The sequence below is a fragment of the Mirounga leonina genome, unplaced genomic scaffold, assembly GCF_011800145.1.
Source record: "Mirounga leonina isolate KUSES-001 unplaced genomic scaffold, KU_Mleo_1.0 Mir_97, whole genome shotgun sequence".
NCBI classification, from domain to species: Eukaryota; Metazoa; Chordata; class Mammalia; order Carnivora; family Phocidae; genus Mirounga; species Mirounga leonina.
In genome coordinates, this window is record NW_023270889.1 from 6,040,523 (window position 1) to 6,057,884 (window position 17,362).

Sequence of the window (17,362 nt, forward strand, 5' to 3'; positions counted from 1 at the left end):
GATGGGAAAATGTAGCAAAATAACGGAGAATTGATAATTTTGAATAATTATCACCTATGTTTTTAGTATTTTTACTTAGTTAAAAGATTATATATTTAATATTTAGTAATGGCTATGTTTATAAACTGGCTCGCAAAGTTCCTGAAAATTTAACAAGTGACTCTTGTAAGCTGGAAGAGCGAGCTCTAGCACCCCATTGGTGAATCTCACAGGTAATACCTTTTAAACGACAGTTTAGGAAAGGCACGTGGGGCACGTGGGGCACGGTTGTTAATGTCTTTCTTGCTATTACTGTCAAGGTCTTATCTAGCTCAAGCAGCCCTGCAGCAGGAGCCAGGAGTTCTAATTCTGATGTGCCATTTACTTGTTGCATAACTCCGAGGAAGTTGTCTAACTTGGATCTTCCTTTGGTACGATGGATATAAACAATCTTCTATTTTTCTGGGAAGGTTGTTATGGGAATTGAGTGAAACAATATAAGCAAGTACTTTCAAAACTGTTAAGTATAAAATGTTTAGATAACAAATTTGCCCAAATCTGCCCTCATCCCATGAGCTGAGTTTAAGATGTTAAAGTTGTAAAACTATGTGAAATAGATGCTTGCTGAGAATATAGGCAGTATTTAGTGGGTTGGGGGGGGCTGGTGGTGGAGGATTATTGTATTTTAAAATAAGTGTATGGGTTGGTTGTTTAGGTGCTAGCTAGAAGATATCCTCCAACATAACTGTATTATATGTAAATGTTTGGGTGTTAGCTCTGTCTCCAAAGTTTATTCAATACATCTCAAGAGTAATGCTATTATTGGCAGAATTACTATTTCTTTGGAACAATGTAATACTGAGTTCCTATTTAGCATACCAATGAGACCTTTTCCACCTCCCTTGGTGGTGGTGGGCCCTCTGGAATTAGCATCTGGATCTGTGGGGAGATAGTGGGGAGTTTCTTTACTTGGTCAGAGGTCAATTATTACCCTTGTCACTTCTATCTGCAACACCTCCCAGAAGGTGTTTGAATTTGGCAGTTGGGCCCCAAGGGCATTCCCTATGCCCATTAATACATATTAGATGGCTTTAAATTGAGATGATCAAATTGGAAAACTGATTATATTCATATATATATATGTAAAAGGTTTTCTAAAGGAAGGATTGAATGACTTTTGCTGAAGTTATACTATTAATAAAGCAGGCTCAGAAATCATTGGACTCCCTGAAATTCTCTCTAGCATGTCAAATTTGCATGCCTGGATGTTACTATTAAAATCCTGTCTTTCCTGTTTCTCTTATCATAAATGGAAAGAAATCGATTGTTTACTTTAGTTGAACAGTTTTGGAGCACTTATCGTGTGTAAGGCACTGGGCTAGATTTTGGGAGTATGTAGTATAGCGCTCATTACACTTAGGAAAACAAACAGAAAACCAAATCAACTAATAAAATAGGAGGAAAGGTAAGAAGTACTACCCCTGTAACCCTTAGCTTCATCTTGATGTTTTAAGAAGCTCTTTTATGTCTAACTGTTTAAGAAGCTCTTTTACGTCTAACTATTGTGGTTACCTGAGAGAACTAGCTATGGTAGGAGGATATTTGGAATCAAGCAAACTATTTATCTGTGTGGGGGAAGGTACAGCTAAATGTTCACTGGAGAAAGCATGGACTCTGGAGTTTGGGAAGCCTGACCTTGAATCTCTAATCCCTGACTTACAAGCTGTTCGACTATGGGCAAATTGGTTACATTTGTTTTTTCATCTGTAAAGGGATGATAATAACACTGACCTCACTGGTTGTGGAAGGATTAAACAACAACCCATAATAGGTGATTTAAAATGCTCATTACCTTTGTATTCTGTCCCTTCATTCATCAATAATTTTTCATTGGAAATTTAGTTTATAATCACTATCAGCATTGGAGGGCCGCCAGGATAGGCTGTCATACCTCAAAGTTGACATTCTCCAAATTGGCTGGAACACGGTATGGATTACTTGCTTTACTGCTTTTGACAGTTTTACATATTCCTCCAGTGAAAGAGTTATCAAGGATCTCTCCTCTGGGCTCTCCTGCTAGAAAATGATACCTGCAAACAAAGTAATTTTCAAGAATTCAATAGATGTAGAGCAATCTTTAAAATTTACCATACTTATATGAAAGAAACTCCTGTCTTAGACATTTTTGACTCATGACAAATGACTTGAAGAAAAGCCCATTTTTTTCTAGCTTATGGTGAGGCAGCTGGAAAGGGCTGGAAGTCAAAACTCAGCCCCTCTGGCTCTGTTAGATTCTCTGTATTCCACTCACTTAATTGTTCTGGATTTTCAGCATGAAATAAAATTTAGGTTTATTTTTATTTCATGACTTACCACACCAGTACAAACTTTGGAAGCAGATTATAAAATAAATTATTACATAATTAGTGCTATTCTGGGTTCACTTCCTTCAGTGTGATACAGTAAAGGAATTCTTATAGAGAGCTAATAAATAGTAATAGCAGTATTTTAATAAAATTGTAATGATATTGTTTTTATTAATAACTAATATTTAAATTTATTTAACAAATGCTTACATACTGTTTACTATATGTATTTTTATATAAATATTTAATATATGTATATTTATATACATTACATATGTATAATATACATATTTACTATCTGTATATATATAGTAAATATACACATATATTTATACATATATGCATATGTCACATTTATACATATACATATCAAGCTGATCTATATTTAATGTTACTATTATAGTTATTTAATATTTATGATAACCATGTGATACAGTTATAGATACAATTATTTCACCTATTTTACAAATGATGAAACTGAAGGACATTAGCTTAGCACAAGTCAAATATTGAAGAAATTATGGAAATTAAGAAATTGTTTTGTGGTAGATGAAAAACTTCTCCAAGATGCTCCAATAGATTTCTAAATTCTTATAGATATGAATATGTATTCTGTGAAAAAAGTTTTGTGGAAAGTTTGATAATGCTGGCTTATATATGATAAGATAATAGAAAATATATATAATGGTCTGTGCTCCCCAGCTCCTGGCACAGAGTCCTAAAACCCTTGTAGCTGCCTAAGTGATAAGAGCACTAAGGACATCTTTTGTTATAATATTTGGTCTTTGACCCTAGTTTCTGACACAGAGCTCCTAAATCCCTTGGAATTTCCTGGGTGATAGGAGTGTCTTTTGTTCGAATGAGTTGACTCTTGGTAGGCTCCTGTGTGGGGGCTGGTCATCAGAAAGACCAACCCATGTTTAGAAGCTTAGAATATTCAGCCTTATCTCCCATCTCCAGAGAAGGGAGAGGGGCTGGAAATGGAATCAATGATCAATCATCCCTACATGATGGAGCCTCCATAAAAATCATACAACTGTGGGGTTCAGATTGCTTCTGAGTTGGTAAACACATGGAATGGTGTGCCTGGGGGTGGGCATGGAAGCTCCACGCCCCTTCCCACATACCTTGCCTTACTTAATCTCTCCCATCTGGAAGTTCATCTGTATTCTTTTTTACATCATTTTATAGTAAACTGGTAAACAGTATTTAAAAAAAGAAAGAAATAACAAAATGGAGTCACTTGGGCTAAGCTTCATGTCAGCAAGCCTAATGCCTCACCTAATTGCAGTTCTTAATTGCCTCTTCCAAGAATGTGACCTTTAAACAGCAATGTGGAATTATCTGGTCAGCACTAGTGAGGTAATCTGCCTGATCAACCCCTGCCTTCCCTCAAAGGAAGGTGACCTTGCCTGACAGAATCCACTCTTCGCAGAAATTTCCTTGCTCTGCTTCATTCTGCCCATAAAAGTCTTCCATTTTGTATAGCTCCTCGGAGCTCTTTTCTATCTGCCTGATTCACGAATCGTTGAATAAAGCCAATTAGATCTTCATTTACTCCGTTGAATTTTGTTTTTTAACAACAGTAAGTAAATTGTTTTACTGAGTTCTGTGAGCCGTTCTATCAAATAAAGCAAAGAGGAGGGGGTCCTGAAAACCTCCTAGGTGTCAGAATCACAGGTGACAATTTGGACTTGTGATTAGCATCAGAGGGGGGCTGGTCTTGTGGGACCGAGCCCTTCACCTGTGGCATCTGACACTACCTTAAGGTAGAAAGTGTCAGAATTGAGTCCAACTGTAGGACACCCAGTTGGTGTCACAGAGATTGACTTGGGGGACCCCCCTACTTCTGGTGTCAGAGCATTGTGAGAAGGGTGATCATGTGAGAGGAAAAGAGGTACCTAGGAGGAGAACTGGTATGTGAATTATACCTCAATAAAGCTTTTTTTTTTTTTTTTTTAAGGCCTGATTCCTGTGGTTTTTGTAACATGGATCTCATACTCAAATAGCTGCAAGCACAATTTGATGTTTGTTCTCATCCATATTTGAATTTTTATCAATGGATAGTTGACGGAGAAAGTATGAGGAATTGGTCTGGGAAAAAACGTTCCAGACTACTTATGGGAGCCTGACAAACACAGGTGTTTTAAGACTCATTCATTTTTGTTTTCCGAGTTGAGAGGGATCAATGAGGTAAAAAACTGTTGACCTTGTACTGTCTTATACAATGTACTTATGAGTTTGTCACAAACAAGAAAGGGCTTGAGAAAAAATGGCTCCCAGGTCATGAGGAATCTCTGAAGGTAGCAGGGAGCCTGAAGATAGTTTTCTGGAGGTGGTTCTATCAGGGCATGCCTGAGGAGTCTTTTAGGAGTTAAGTCAACTATGTTGCAATTTTCGGCTTTGTTCTTTCTCCTCCCCTCCTTGGTATTTAAGTTGACCTTAAATATTTTGCTCTTTCAAATACATCATGGTCTTTCATATTTTAAGTTTTTAAAGTGGTTTTTTAATCTAATTTGGCTTTATGTGTCATATTTTATAACTTTAAAAATTCCATTAAAAATTACACACACACACACACACACATTCGCAGGTGTGTACCTGTGTATCCGTGTGTGTATGCATTTGTACCTTGGTTGAGCCTGAGAAAAAACAAAGAGCATGCTATTATTGCCTGATTCTTGCTTTAGGTTTAAGACCTGGTGACTGGCGCTGGCAATGTAGGAATGTTGGTATGTCTTGTTAAATTCTTCCTTGGAGAGATGCACTTAAAAAGAGGGACAGCAAACCAGAAGGCTACCTTTTTTGGGTAGAAATGTGCTAGAGAAGGGGCAGAGATTCTAAGGCCAGCAGATTAGAAAGGGATTCCAGTAAGCAGCTCTTAAAATTCTCAGTCCCTGGAGAGGCGGGGAGAGGACTGGCTGTCCCCGAGCCAGCAGGTTTTGCTCATTTCTGAGAAACCTTGGGATAACAGCTCTGGTTGGCAGAGGGCCACATGGTCCTTCTGCCAAAGTACACATAGCATGTGGTCCTCCCCATCTGTAACTCTAGAGTCTAGATCAACTGAACAAGAGGTGAATTTGTAATGTCACCCCTCATCAATCAGAACCTTAGGAAATGTGATTATCCAGTGGGAATTTTGGGCTGAGGTTTTCTTCCAGGGAAAGGAAAAGAAGGAAACCATTTCTGCACATTGATAAGATGAGATTGAAGCACTCTCACAGAAATCAACTCGAATTAGGAATTCTTAGGACAGAACTTCAAATCGGTTTGTAGTCATCCAACATACAGATGAGGAAACTGTGCTTTTCTGATTGGTTACTCACCCATTCAAGACCTAGCCCCAGGAATGAATCCACCCTGGCACCAGTTTGCCTGATTCACCCCAGAGCTGTCAGAAGGATAGATGAGAATGGAAACAAACCATGTTTATGAACCACCCCTAGCATTGCCTGGTACAGACTGAGGGTGAAAATGGGAGTGAGGATCATGGCCACACACTGCCTGAGCAGGGCAGCCACGTGTGGGAGACAGGGCTGGTGGGAGTAATAAGAGGGTAATGGGGAAGGTGGACAATCATGTGTCTCATCGCTTCACTGCTGCTTCCAGCTCATTCCTCCTGAGATGCCTTTACTCCCGCAAACGAAGAGACACTACTTACCCAGCGCCCATCAGCTGTACACTGGGGATGGGAATATGCTGCTTCTTCCCCAGGCACACTGCTTTCGTTCTTCCACAGTTCCTTTCATCCGAGTTGTCCCCACAGTCATTTTCTCCGTTGCATTCTAACTTGCTGGCAATGCAGCGGCCTGGTCAAGAAAAGCAAACGACATTAACAACACATGATTGTTTGAGAAGATATTTAAGATTTGAAACGAGTGAGTGCTTTAAATTTCAAGGGAGAGTGGTGAGGGAAAGTTTTCATTATTTTTGATACAGATTTAGGAAATACGGAAATGGATGCCAAACTGATATTTTCCCCTTATTTTTGTAGGATTACAAGAATCATTGTAGAATTATTTAGTCACCATTGGGCTGATTGTCTTAAATAAGAGAAGTAATTCTAGAATCCTATTCCCATTCCAGTGAGCTTGCTGCAGAAATCATGTTCTGTAGGAGAAAATCAACAGTAGGTTCAGACTTTTGTTTTGATTCAGAACAACAAACTCAAGGTCACTGTTTTTATTTTTTTAAAAAACCCTATAATTGAATACCCACATACATACACATACACACACACACACACACACGTACAGATGATTCTGTCATTGTATCTCTAAAATTTTCGGTTAAGTAAAAGGAGCCAGACACCTAAGAGTAATGCTATGTGATTTTTTTTTTTATCTTACGTTTAAGAACATAAAATTTATTATATCTAGTTGTTTTTTGAACAAGTTAAAAAGACAATTTTTTTTTAACCACTAGGTACTAGTGTAGGTAGCAGGTTAAGTGAGTGAATTTATAAAACAGTGCCAACCCGTTACTTGGATAATTCCCTTCCTCTTTAAATTTGCTGAATTTCATAAGGATCCTTAGAATCAATGGAAATCGATATATTACAGAAATCGAGATGACTTACGTACAATGACAGCCCCTCTCCTGTCCCCCAGCCTCTCATCTGTAATCAGAGATGCTGGCATCTGTACAATGATGTACAGGTCTCACTGACAAGGAGATTGAGTTAAATGTTTTACTCAAGATTATCTGGTTAAGTACTTTAAGTTGTGGTCAGCATCTCACTGCAGCTATGCAGAACTATTTTGACTAACTGAAATGCTTGGGGATATTGGGTATCTGTTGAATTACATTTTTTTAATTAATAGAAAGTTTCCCAGAAAGCAGTTAGTTTCAACTCTTTTGGTAAATAATCTTCAATAAGAAGGTAGAGAAAAATTAAAGTAATTAAGGCTCCTTCTTTGATTATTCAAAATGTTGTATTGTATCTGGACCTTGATTATAAAGAATTACAGTTATGAGCACCATAATCAAACAAGATTGAATATATTGAGGGAATTGGATGTCTGTGAGTCCAAAGATATAACCTGAAAGATGCTCTGTTTTTAAAATAGCACATCTCTAGTGTTTTGTTTGCTTTTTTCAGGGCAGAAAAGAATGTGTAATTTAGTTTGAAATATAGATGCTTTTTCCATTGGAAAAAAAGAACAAATATTACATTTTTAAAAAGTTTTGAAACTCGCACTTATAAATTGGAGCAAATATAAGTTTTGATATAGTTACACTAAAAAAAAAAAGGAAATCCCATTTTATTAGGCAGAGGTAGGGACATATGTGCAGGGTATAGTTCTCATTAGCCTAGCTTTGTGAGCAAGGTACCAGATACGTTTGAATATAAGAAATTCTATGCATTTAGTACTTCTGGGGATATTGAAGAGGACCTATTAGCAAAGGGAGGGATGAAAGCAAGAGGACATCTTCTGAGTGATGTTTAGGAATGTGTGGCAGGAGTGATATAGGTCCGATAGGACACAGCTGAGAATGGTTCCAGGCCACAGAAACTCAACGGAATAGGAAACACAAGGGGAGAGATGTTGCAAGCTATAAATATATCCCATACCAAAGAAGGAACAGGAAAGGTGAAGGGCAGTTTGGATAGTGGAGGATTTACAGAAGTCAGCATGCTTTAGCCAATGCATGCATCTATATATGTATATCTGGAGCTATGTATCATTTAGAAATTGTACATGTTTTTCCTATTTACTTGAGCTGATTTGTGTTACTGCAATAGTTTAGTATATGTATAACGAGCCACAAATTCTCTAGTCTTTATGCTTAAAACTAGGACTTTTGAGAGAGGAATTGGCATAGTGCATGTGGGGATTATTAGCCTTATGGATAATTCTCAAAGATCCATGTATGCATTAAAATCATATATTTAGTTTTGGGGGAACTAGAACAGCAATCATGAAGGAGGAAAGGGAAGAGGGAAACTCTCTTTAGGATAAATGGTTCTTTGTTAATTGAGGGCCAAACATCCTACTGAGTCAAATAATGGTCCATCCAAACTTTGATTCCTTTTGAGAGTGGCATTAATGGGTGATTTTAGAAGAGCAAAGTAGTATATAATCTTCAGTATTTAACAATAATATTTAACAATTGGTAGGCCATGGCACCACCTGATCAAAATGGATACCGACCACATCTGTGCCAGGGATCGGCCACTTAGTGCCTGGATCATGGGAGGATCTAGGGATTCCTGGTGAAGGGATCTGGTCACTAGGAGAGCTCAGGGTAGCAGGTGCTTACCAAACATTGCATATACGTTTCAATAGTCAGGTTTTGTTTTTTTTTTTAATCACTTTCTGTGGATATATTGCTGATGAACTAGAGATCACCTGTCCTTACACACTAGCTTTCCTGAAATCGCTCATTATGGATCAGTGGGCCATGGATGTATCTAAAGCCTTCTCAAACTTGTGAATATTTTTGGCCAAAGAAAACCCTTCTGTAGTAAATTTCACAGATTTAACATCCATTGTATAAAGGAGTTCTTTCTGGTAATTGGTTCCAAAACTGTTCTTCAAGCTTCAAATAGTTGCCCCTCAATTCTAAACCTTTATCTTAATATTCTGGATTTAATGCCTACATCTGTATTCTACTCAGCCATTGCCAGCAAGATTGTTTTCATATTCTCTCTTTTGTCAGCTTGTGATATGACCTTATGCATGTAGCCATGAAGTATATCTCCCTACCCATATGCCACCATATTGCAGGTGTGGGGGCCACCAAGGGAAAATCCTGACACCAGCATTCCTGTCCGACTTTCAGAAAAGGTCAGCAAAGCTGAAGACAGGAAGCAAGGACCAAGAGGAGAGAAACATTAGATCTAAAGTCTGGGGTCAATTTTCTATGGAATTTGAGATCTACTATTTAGCTATAAATACTCTACTTTTCATTGTATTCCAGAGTACACAAAAATGATATGGATTTTATTCATCTGAAATTCCAATTTTAACATCAAGTTGACTATTTAGAGAAGAGGTCAGTGAACTGTGGCTGAAGGCAGGAAGCAGGGTCCAAACTCACCTGCTGCCTGTCTTCATAAGTAAAATTTGGTTGGAACACAACCATGCCCCCTTCTTGATATACCACGTATGGCAGCTGTGATGCTGTAGAGCCAAAGTTGAGTAGTTGCAACAAAGAACATATGGCCAAAAAGCCTAAAATATTTACTGTCTGGACCTTTACTGAAAAAGTGTGCAGAAATCAGATTTAGAGAGTTCAAAATGGTGGTGTTGAAGAGCTATTAAGTAGCAAGAGCATACATACGACTAAGTAGTATATTCAAGTATATTCATTCTTAATCTAATGAAACTTAAATATCTGAATGAGTAATGGACTTGAAGGGAGCGTTGCTACTGTTTAAAGCATTTTCAGTCTTCCCTTTGGAATTACCTTTGGAACCATTCAACGGACCACCCAAGAAAATCTGTCACATTATCTCTAGTCATCTCCCTGACATAATATCTTAATCTTAATCTTAATATACTTATCTTAATAAACTACACTGAAGATCTTTTAAATCTGTCACTCCCTTTCAGCTGCTGGTTCTGATTGTAGATTTGTACTTATTAATAGCCAATGCTTATGAGTATCTGCCTTGTCTTCCTTTTCCTCCTGCTTTGTCTTCATCCTTCTTTATCACAGTGTAAGGACCTGGGCACCAGTACTTGAAGAGTAAATGGATCAGGTACATGGTCAAGATGATCATAGCTTCAAAGCTATAATTTCATACATGAATGGCTTGACAGTTGGTACCATAACACCCCTGTCTCCCCATACTTAACATATGGTGGGACTTCTCTGTTATGGCTTTTACTAGTAGTCAACTGGAATGACTTTATTTAGTCAAGTCATTTTTAGTGGAGACTGAACATCTTCTAGTGTACATTACCACTGTCACAGCGGAACTTATTCTTGCAGTCAACCTCTTCAATTTTGCAGAGCTTAGATGGAATGCATGGTTGAAAGGTCACCAGGGGCTCAGTACATGGTTGTCCTCCAAACTGACTGGGGCGCAAGATGGATCTAACCTTAAACTGAAAGGAAAGGAGAGAAAGGTGAGGAACTTGGAGGCAGGGTCAAAGCCAAAATGTATCTAAGAAAACTGGGCTTCTTAATCACCACAGTGATTCTTCCTCCAGTGATGTTTCCTAAATTAACTAATGAGTTTTCCAATTCCATTACTCTGTGCCCTTAGAGAAGTCAGCACCTCTCTGGGCCTCAGTTTTCCAAACTATAAAATGAGAAAGCAGGACAATGGATTTCTAAAACTTCCAGTTCTGAAACCATATGAAAATAAATCAAATGCACAAATATTTACTGAGTATCTTGATGCAGTATATCTTCCAGGTAGTAACAATAGCACTTTTAAAGATTTATTTATTTATTTTAGAGAGAGAGAAAGAGAGAGAGCACAAGCGTAAAGAGCAGAGGGAGAGGGAGAGAGAATTTCAAGCAGACACTGTGAGTGCAGAGCCTGACGTGGGGCTGGAGCCCACGACCCTGAGATCGTGACCTGAGCTGAAACCAAGAGTCAGAGACTTAAATGCACCACCCAGGTGCCCCACAACAGCACTTTCATATCTCAAAGGTAGTGTGGTCAATTTGAGAGGATTTGGGGGTTCTTCCGCATGAGGAAGTCAGCATGGAAACCAAGGTAGACACATTCTCCACATTTTAAAGGATTTTAAATTGTGAATAGAAAAACAGGGAGTCAGGGAAGGATAGGAATAGGACAGGATCAAAAAGTACTGACTTTGAAGTCAGAAAAATCCAAGTTAAAAATATAGCACCTCTATTTATCAGAGGTATATTCTTGGGAAAATTACTTACTCCCCAATAAGCTATAACTTCCTCATCTGTAAACAGGGTAGGAAAACACACTCTGATGTGAAGTTTGAGTAAGATGATGTAAGTAAAGGGGCTAGAGCAGTTTTCCTCAGAGAGTGGATGCTCCATAAATAAGTTCCTTTTTTTCCCCTCGTGTGTGAATGCTCAGCACTGCTGTAACTGGGGTTTATGTGGGCCAATGCCCTTACAGGAATGAGCTAGTGTGGGTAAATACTACAGCTTGGAACAATAAACAAATCGAGGGACTTTCCTGGGGGAGAGGGAAATTAGAGGTAGGGCCAAGAGTCAGTCTTTTGATTAACGTCCCTCCTTTCTGTCTGATTTTAGACCTTGGACTGAAATCCCCATTTTCTAGCATCTGTTTTTACTTTCTGAGCTCTCAAAGGGAACTTTCTGAGCTCTCAGAGGCAATGGAATTTGGAACTCAGTAAGTACAATGTCAGTATTAGGGCAGAAGTTCCTTTTGGTGCTCATATGATAGTAAAACATGTAAATGAGTTCTCCTCCCCCTGCCCTCGCAAAAAAAAAAAAAAAAAAAAATTGCTAAATGGAATTTTCCCTCAGTGGAAGCTGGGATGGTTTATTTTCAGAAATTGAGCACTTCTGCTAAGTTAGCCAAGTCTTTCATTGTGATTCAGATTTCCTGAAGATGCCCATGGGTCACCTACCTGTTTTTCAACACAAGGGTCACAGTCTGACCATGGTCCATAATCTCCCAGGAGGCAGTTGATAGGACAGCGTTGCCAGTTACATTCCCTGGTCTCCGGCTTGTTGCAAAGCTGGTCACAAAAGTTATGCAGATAGTACTGATCAACCACTATTTTTCTGTAATAGTGAGGAGAAAGCTGTTTAGAATGAATATATTCACTGTGGTTCCAGCCCCATAAGAAAAATATCATTGAACATGAATCACAATGAATAAAAGGCAAGATTTTCATGGAAAATCAGGACGTTGGCATCTGTGCAGTTCTTACCACTTAATGGAAGTCGGGACTGGATTCATAATTTGTGGGGCCCAGGGCAAAATGAAAACAAGGGGCCCCTTATTAAAAAATTATTAAGAATTTTAAGACACTAATGGCAGAGCATTAAGCCAAGCAAGCATGGAATCCTTCTCAGTGTGGTCCTGTGTGACTGTGTAGGTCACACATCCATGAAGCTGGCCCTCAGGGAATTCCTGGAGGGGACTAGATGGAAAAGAGAAGAAAAAAGAAAGTTGCTGCAAATTCCTTAAAATATGACAACATAATTTGATAAGTATCATGATTGAGACAGAGTCAGAGTGCTGTGGGGCCAAAGATTCAAAGGGAAAATAATAGATACATCTTGAAAAATTGATGTGACTCCCCCAGGCATCAAAGGGAAGGGCATGTGGAAGGAAAGGCATATGCCAAGATTAGAGGCGGAGGAGCATGACATGTCCCTGGTGGAGCTTGTGGGATGGGCTTGGGCAGTGCTGGCTGAGAGGGACCGTATGGATTGTTGTGCTTTATTTGGTAGGCAGTGGAGAGCTACGGAGGGACTCTTGAGTGAAGGAGTCTGAAAAGCTTTAACATCCTTGGTGGATGGTTTATTGAGGAAGTCAGTTGGTGATTTTAATGAGACTCACAATGCGCATGTAAAAATCGTTTTCTAACATAGGTCTCTAAAAAGCTATAATAATTAAAACACATTAAATATATGCCTTTCTTCCCAAGTTATGTGAGCATCTCCATGGAATAGAAACATCTAACAGATTTAAAGAAACTGTGGGGGTAGGTAGTCTGAATCGGTGAGAAGACTGAATTATTAAATGTTATCAAGTAAACACAGTTTTCTTGCCTTCTCGTACTTGCCAACGATCAAGCTAATAGCTAATAGTGCTGCTCAATTGAGGTCCTGTTAGACTCAGTTTAATGAGTAGAAAATTCTCTATAATTAACTCACTAACTGTAGGCAAGTGGAGTTACACACTGATTGAAAAAAGCCTTGAGAAGTGATTCTTAGTAAGTTAAATAGTCAACAGAAGATATTGCACATATTCTTATTTAAATTTCTTTGACACTCCTTGATTTTACGAAGAGAACAAATGTAGACTTCATTTCAACCTTACGTGGAAAAGACTGCAAATTACAGCCAAATCAAATTCTATGATTTCTTACTTTGAGATACACACACACACACACACATATATTTCCCCTTGCACCTCATTGCTTAGTGTGGCATTTTTTATATTGCTAAGTCTGTGAGGTTTCCCATGGCACAAAGACAAGCTACATAGCTCACACCCACCTCTGTCTGCTCTGAGTTCCAGAATTGCAGCTTTTTGAGCAGGTAGACCACTGACCCCATGGGTAATGATCACAGAAACAGGGTTGGCACTTGTCAATCAGAGCACTCAGGAGGATGAAATACAAGATGGAGTGTCTGGCCATGCCTTGAAAGCCTCTAAGCCCTGAAGAGGAATGTTATACACATCAAATGCTTGTTGGGAGTAAAACTTTACAAGTCATTCTCAGTTACAAAATCAGATATGATGTTAGGAATCATTTGCATCTCCCTGCCTTCCTTAAGGCTAGTTAACACCTATAAATTTACATCCTCATGACTACAAATCCTACTTTTAAATATTTTTAGAGTGGATATTCCTAGAGTTACAACTTCCAGTTCTAGTACGTTTCTCCCAACTGTTGGTGATAGGCTGTAAGACAAAGTACTGTTGTATACATTTGTAGAATATTTCATTCCAAAATGGAAATTCTTAAATAATCTCATACTTTTCTTTTTTTAAAAAAAAGATTTATTTATTTGAGAGAGAGAGAGAGCATGCAAGTGGGGTGAGGAGCACAGAGGGAGGGAGAGGGGCAAGCAGACTCCATGCTGACATGGAGCCTATCACCAGGCTCCACGTGAGGCTCCATGTGAGGCTTGACCTCATGACCTGAGATCATGACCTGAGCCAAAATCTAGAGTTGGATGCTCAACTGACTGAGACACCCAGGCACCCTAATCTTACACTTTTCAAAACAACTGCTCATTTTGTGTGGGCAATACATTCAATTACATGGCATTTTTTCATAGTTTTCAGGGGCTGGGGAAGGAATTTCGAGCATTTTTCTGGAAGCTCTATTTAGTTTCCTGGTATCCTAGAAGCCTGCTAAAGAGAGAGTTCAATGCCCAACTATCTCCACCTATGGAGTCATAGAAGTTAGAGCTGAAATGAATCTTTGAAGTCTCCAAGTTAAACCCCCTCATTTTATGGATGAGGAAACTGGGGCTTAAGGAGGGGCAGTAATGTTGAGACTGCATGACAACTAAGTGCCCAGGACTCCTCATTCTTGGATGAGGTGCATCCCTTCATTGGATTTCTGATCACACTAATGATTGTGTTGCTGGAGTATCTAGATGCTTTGAACTCTACCACCCAGGCCACAAGAGCGCTTATCCAGATGTAGCTGAATGCCAGAGAAAACTTTGACCAGTGACTCCCCTCTGTGTGCTGTGGAGCCTTGAGGATCTGTGAGTTGTTGAAAGGAATTTGCAAAACAACCTCTGCCCACAGTGTTGCTATTTTGATCTTTATATCTCTAACAAAACATGCAACATGATTAAATATATACAGAAAATGATGCTGTAATAAATATAGTAGCTTTCATTTAAAGAGATAAAGTGCCATTCACTTAATTTTTTTTTTTTTAAGATTTATTTACTTATTTTAGAGTGGTGGGAGGGGCTGAGGGAGAGGGACAAGCAGACACGGGGCTGGATCCCACAACCCTGAGATCATGACCTGAGCTGAAACCAAGAGTTGGACACTTAACTGACCGAGGCACCCAGAAGGCCTGCCATTCACTTAATTTCTGTGCCTCAGTTTCATTATCTATAAAACAGCAATTACACTCTACCTTCTTCGTAAGACTTTTGTTAGGATTCAGTAAGAAAATTCATGCAAAGTGCTTAGAACAATCCTTGGCATGGAATCATCACTCAATAAAAATTAGTTTTACAAGTTAGTAATAACATTTAAGAGTGTTACAAATTTAATTGTAGCTTTTGCTCACGCATATTTCAAAATTAGGGGCTCCTCAATTGAAGCAAGGATCATGTGAAAGCCAAAAATATGTTTTGGTATTAAATAAGGCTATTCACATTCAAAACGATTTAGAAATATGGCTTTAGTTACTTTTCATCTTACAATTAAAATCAGATCTCTGACCATTTTATTTGAAATTGCAGTTTCCCACCAGTGTTTCCTATGCCCCTTCACTGCTTTATTTTTCTTTGTTATACATCCCCTCTTGATATATAAATTATTACTTAAGTTTACATAAGTATCTCCTCTTCCCTCTTTCCTTCTTTATTAGAATGTAAACATGGTGGTGCTTGATCTCTTTTGTCTGTTTTATTCATTTCAGCATTTAGACGAATGAGAGCAAGCATAACATATAATGAATAAATTTGAATTGAGTCTAGGAAATAGTTTAGAAATGGATTTTCATGAAATATGAGTATCATAATTTGAGTCCATAATTACAGCCACTTTTGTAATACTATTCTTAAAATTTCTGCCAAATTAAGGATATTTCATAGACTTTAGAAATGAACTTGTCTGTTTAATTGTCTTCCATTGTTTTAGCAAGACTGATAGTTTGTAGCGTAACTGCTTTATCTCAGCTTTGTTGTAATAGTTGATTGAAATAAAAAACTACACCTTTTGAGATTCTGATTTCTTTTTAAAACACTTGTAATTTAGTTAGTCCACCTCTTATTTCTTTGATAACGTTTATTGAGTTCTAAATTGTATCAAGATACACAAAGAAGAAAATTAAGATGACTTATAATGTAATCAACCAGAAAATTTCTGCTGACATTCAAAAGAAGTAAAAATAACACATGCCTATATTTGAAAATTTTAAACAGAACAGAAAGAAAAATATAAGGCTGGAGTTCTCTTCTACCTGTAACCAGAACCTCTTCCCACACATAATCACATAATCAGCATAATACACTTTGAAGATGTTTCTGTATTGAGAGATGCATATCTACTTCATCCTTTTAATGCCTGTATTGTTTTGTACCATATGGATGTATTACATTGGATTTAACTATTATCCTAATTTAAACATTTAGTATACACACACACTGCAATAAACATCTTTGTATTGTATCTTAGTATACTTTCGTTGTATATCCATGGGATCGGTGGGTGTGTTCCTAGCAGTAGATGGCTTAGTCAAATGACATGAAATTTAAAATACTAATAGGTATTGCCAAATTGCCCTACTGAAATATGGCTCCCTCAAATGTTTCAGAGGGTACGTTTCTGATTATATTTTAATGTGGTCATTTTATGTTTCATATTTGTGGTAAAAAAAAAAATACTTCAGCAAAAAAAAAAAAAATCTTCATTCAAACCAAGAGTATGAGATCAGATACAAAAATTATTTCTCTAATATGCTCAAACTTGACAGCATTTCTTCTTAATAAATCAGTAAAATTTTTGAACTTCCCTACAAACTCAGAGAAAAATGCTAGAATCAAAGCAACCAAAATCATTGACATATGACTGAATGTCCTTCAATTTAAAATGGAATTGACATACATTTGAGTATCCATTGTGAACTGCTAGGTATTGAGTGAGATACAAAGAATAGAATCTATTATCACTGTCTGGGAAGGGTAGACAGAAACTGAAGATTCTTCCCATGTTTTTTTATCCAAGCTTTTTTTGTGCAACTCATAGATAAGCTGCTACTTATCTATAAGCTGCTACTGCCCTGATCTATTTGAATCATAAAAATTAAAAGATCCCGCTGCACTTGCCTGCTGATTTTTGTTCACTGGTAAGTAACTCACCTTTCCTGGTTTTCCTGAGCAGCACAGAACCATAGGACAGTGAGACAAAGAGTGTCCAGACAGAATTTAGCCTGTAATCAGACAGAATAGTGTGTCTTTAACATCAGACCCAAACTCCAGATCGGGTGGTATTTCACTGGCTTCAGGGCTGGTTCAGGAGCTGAGGTTCCTGAACAATGTGAAGTTTCCCTGGTAACCAGCCACTAGACCAACCACCTCCCTACCCTCCAGCCCCCCAAATTGGGATCTTCTCATATAAGAACTGCTTCAACAAGGAAGCCTACACAGGAGAGGATGTTGTTGTTGTTGTT

The 17,362-nt window shown here is 38.1% G+C and overlaps 1 protein-coding gene across 1 annotated transcript in view; it reads right to left on the reverse strand.

The window, feature by feature from the left end:
• Positions 1-17,116, reverse strand: part of LOC118006570 (complement component C6-like) — a 60,667-nt gene extending 43,551 nt beyond the window's left edge. The window contains exons 1-6 of the mRNA XM_034999290.1: positions 17,052-17,116; positions 13,488-13,650; positions 11,885-12,041; positions 10,258-10,402; positions 6,007-6,154; positions 1,931-2,069 (exon numbers count right to left, since the gene is read on the reverse strand). Coding sequence (XP_034855181.1) covers positions 1,931-2,069; positions 6,007-6,154; positions 10,258-10,402; positions 11,885-12,041; positions 13,488-13,630 — 732 coding nt within the window. The 5' untranslated portion in view covers positions 13,631-13,650; positions 17,052-17,116. The remainder of the gene's footprint in view (positions 1-1,930; positions 2,070-6,006; positions 6,155-10,257; positions 10,403-11,884; positions 12,042-13,487; positions 13,651-17,051) is intronic.
• Between the last annotated feature and the right edge of the window lie 246 nt (positions 17,117-17,362).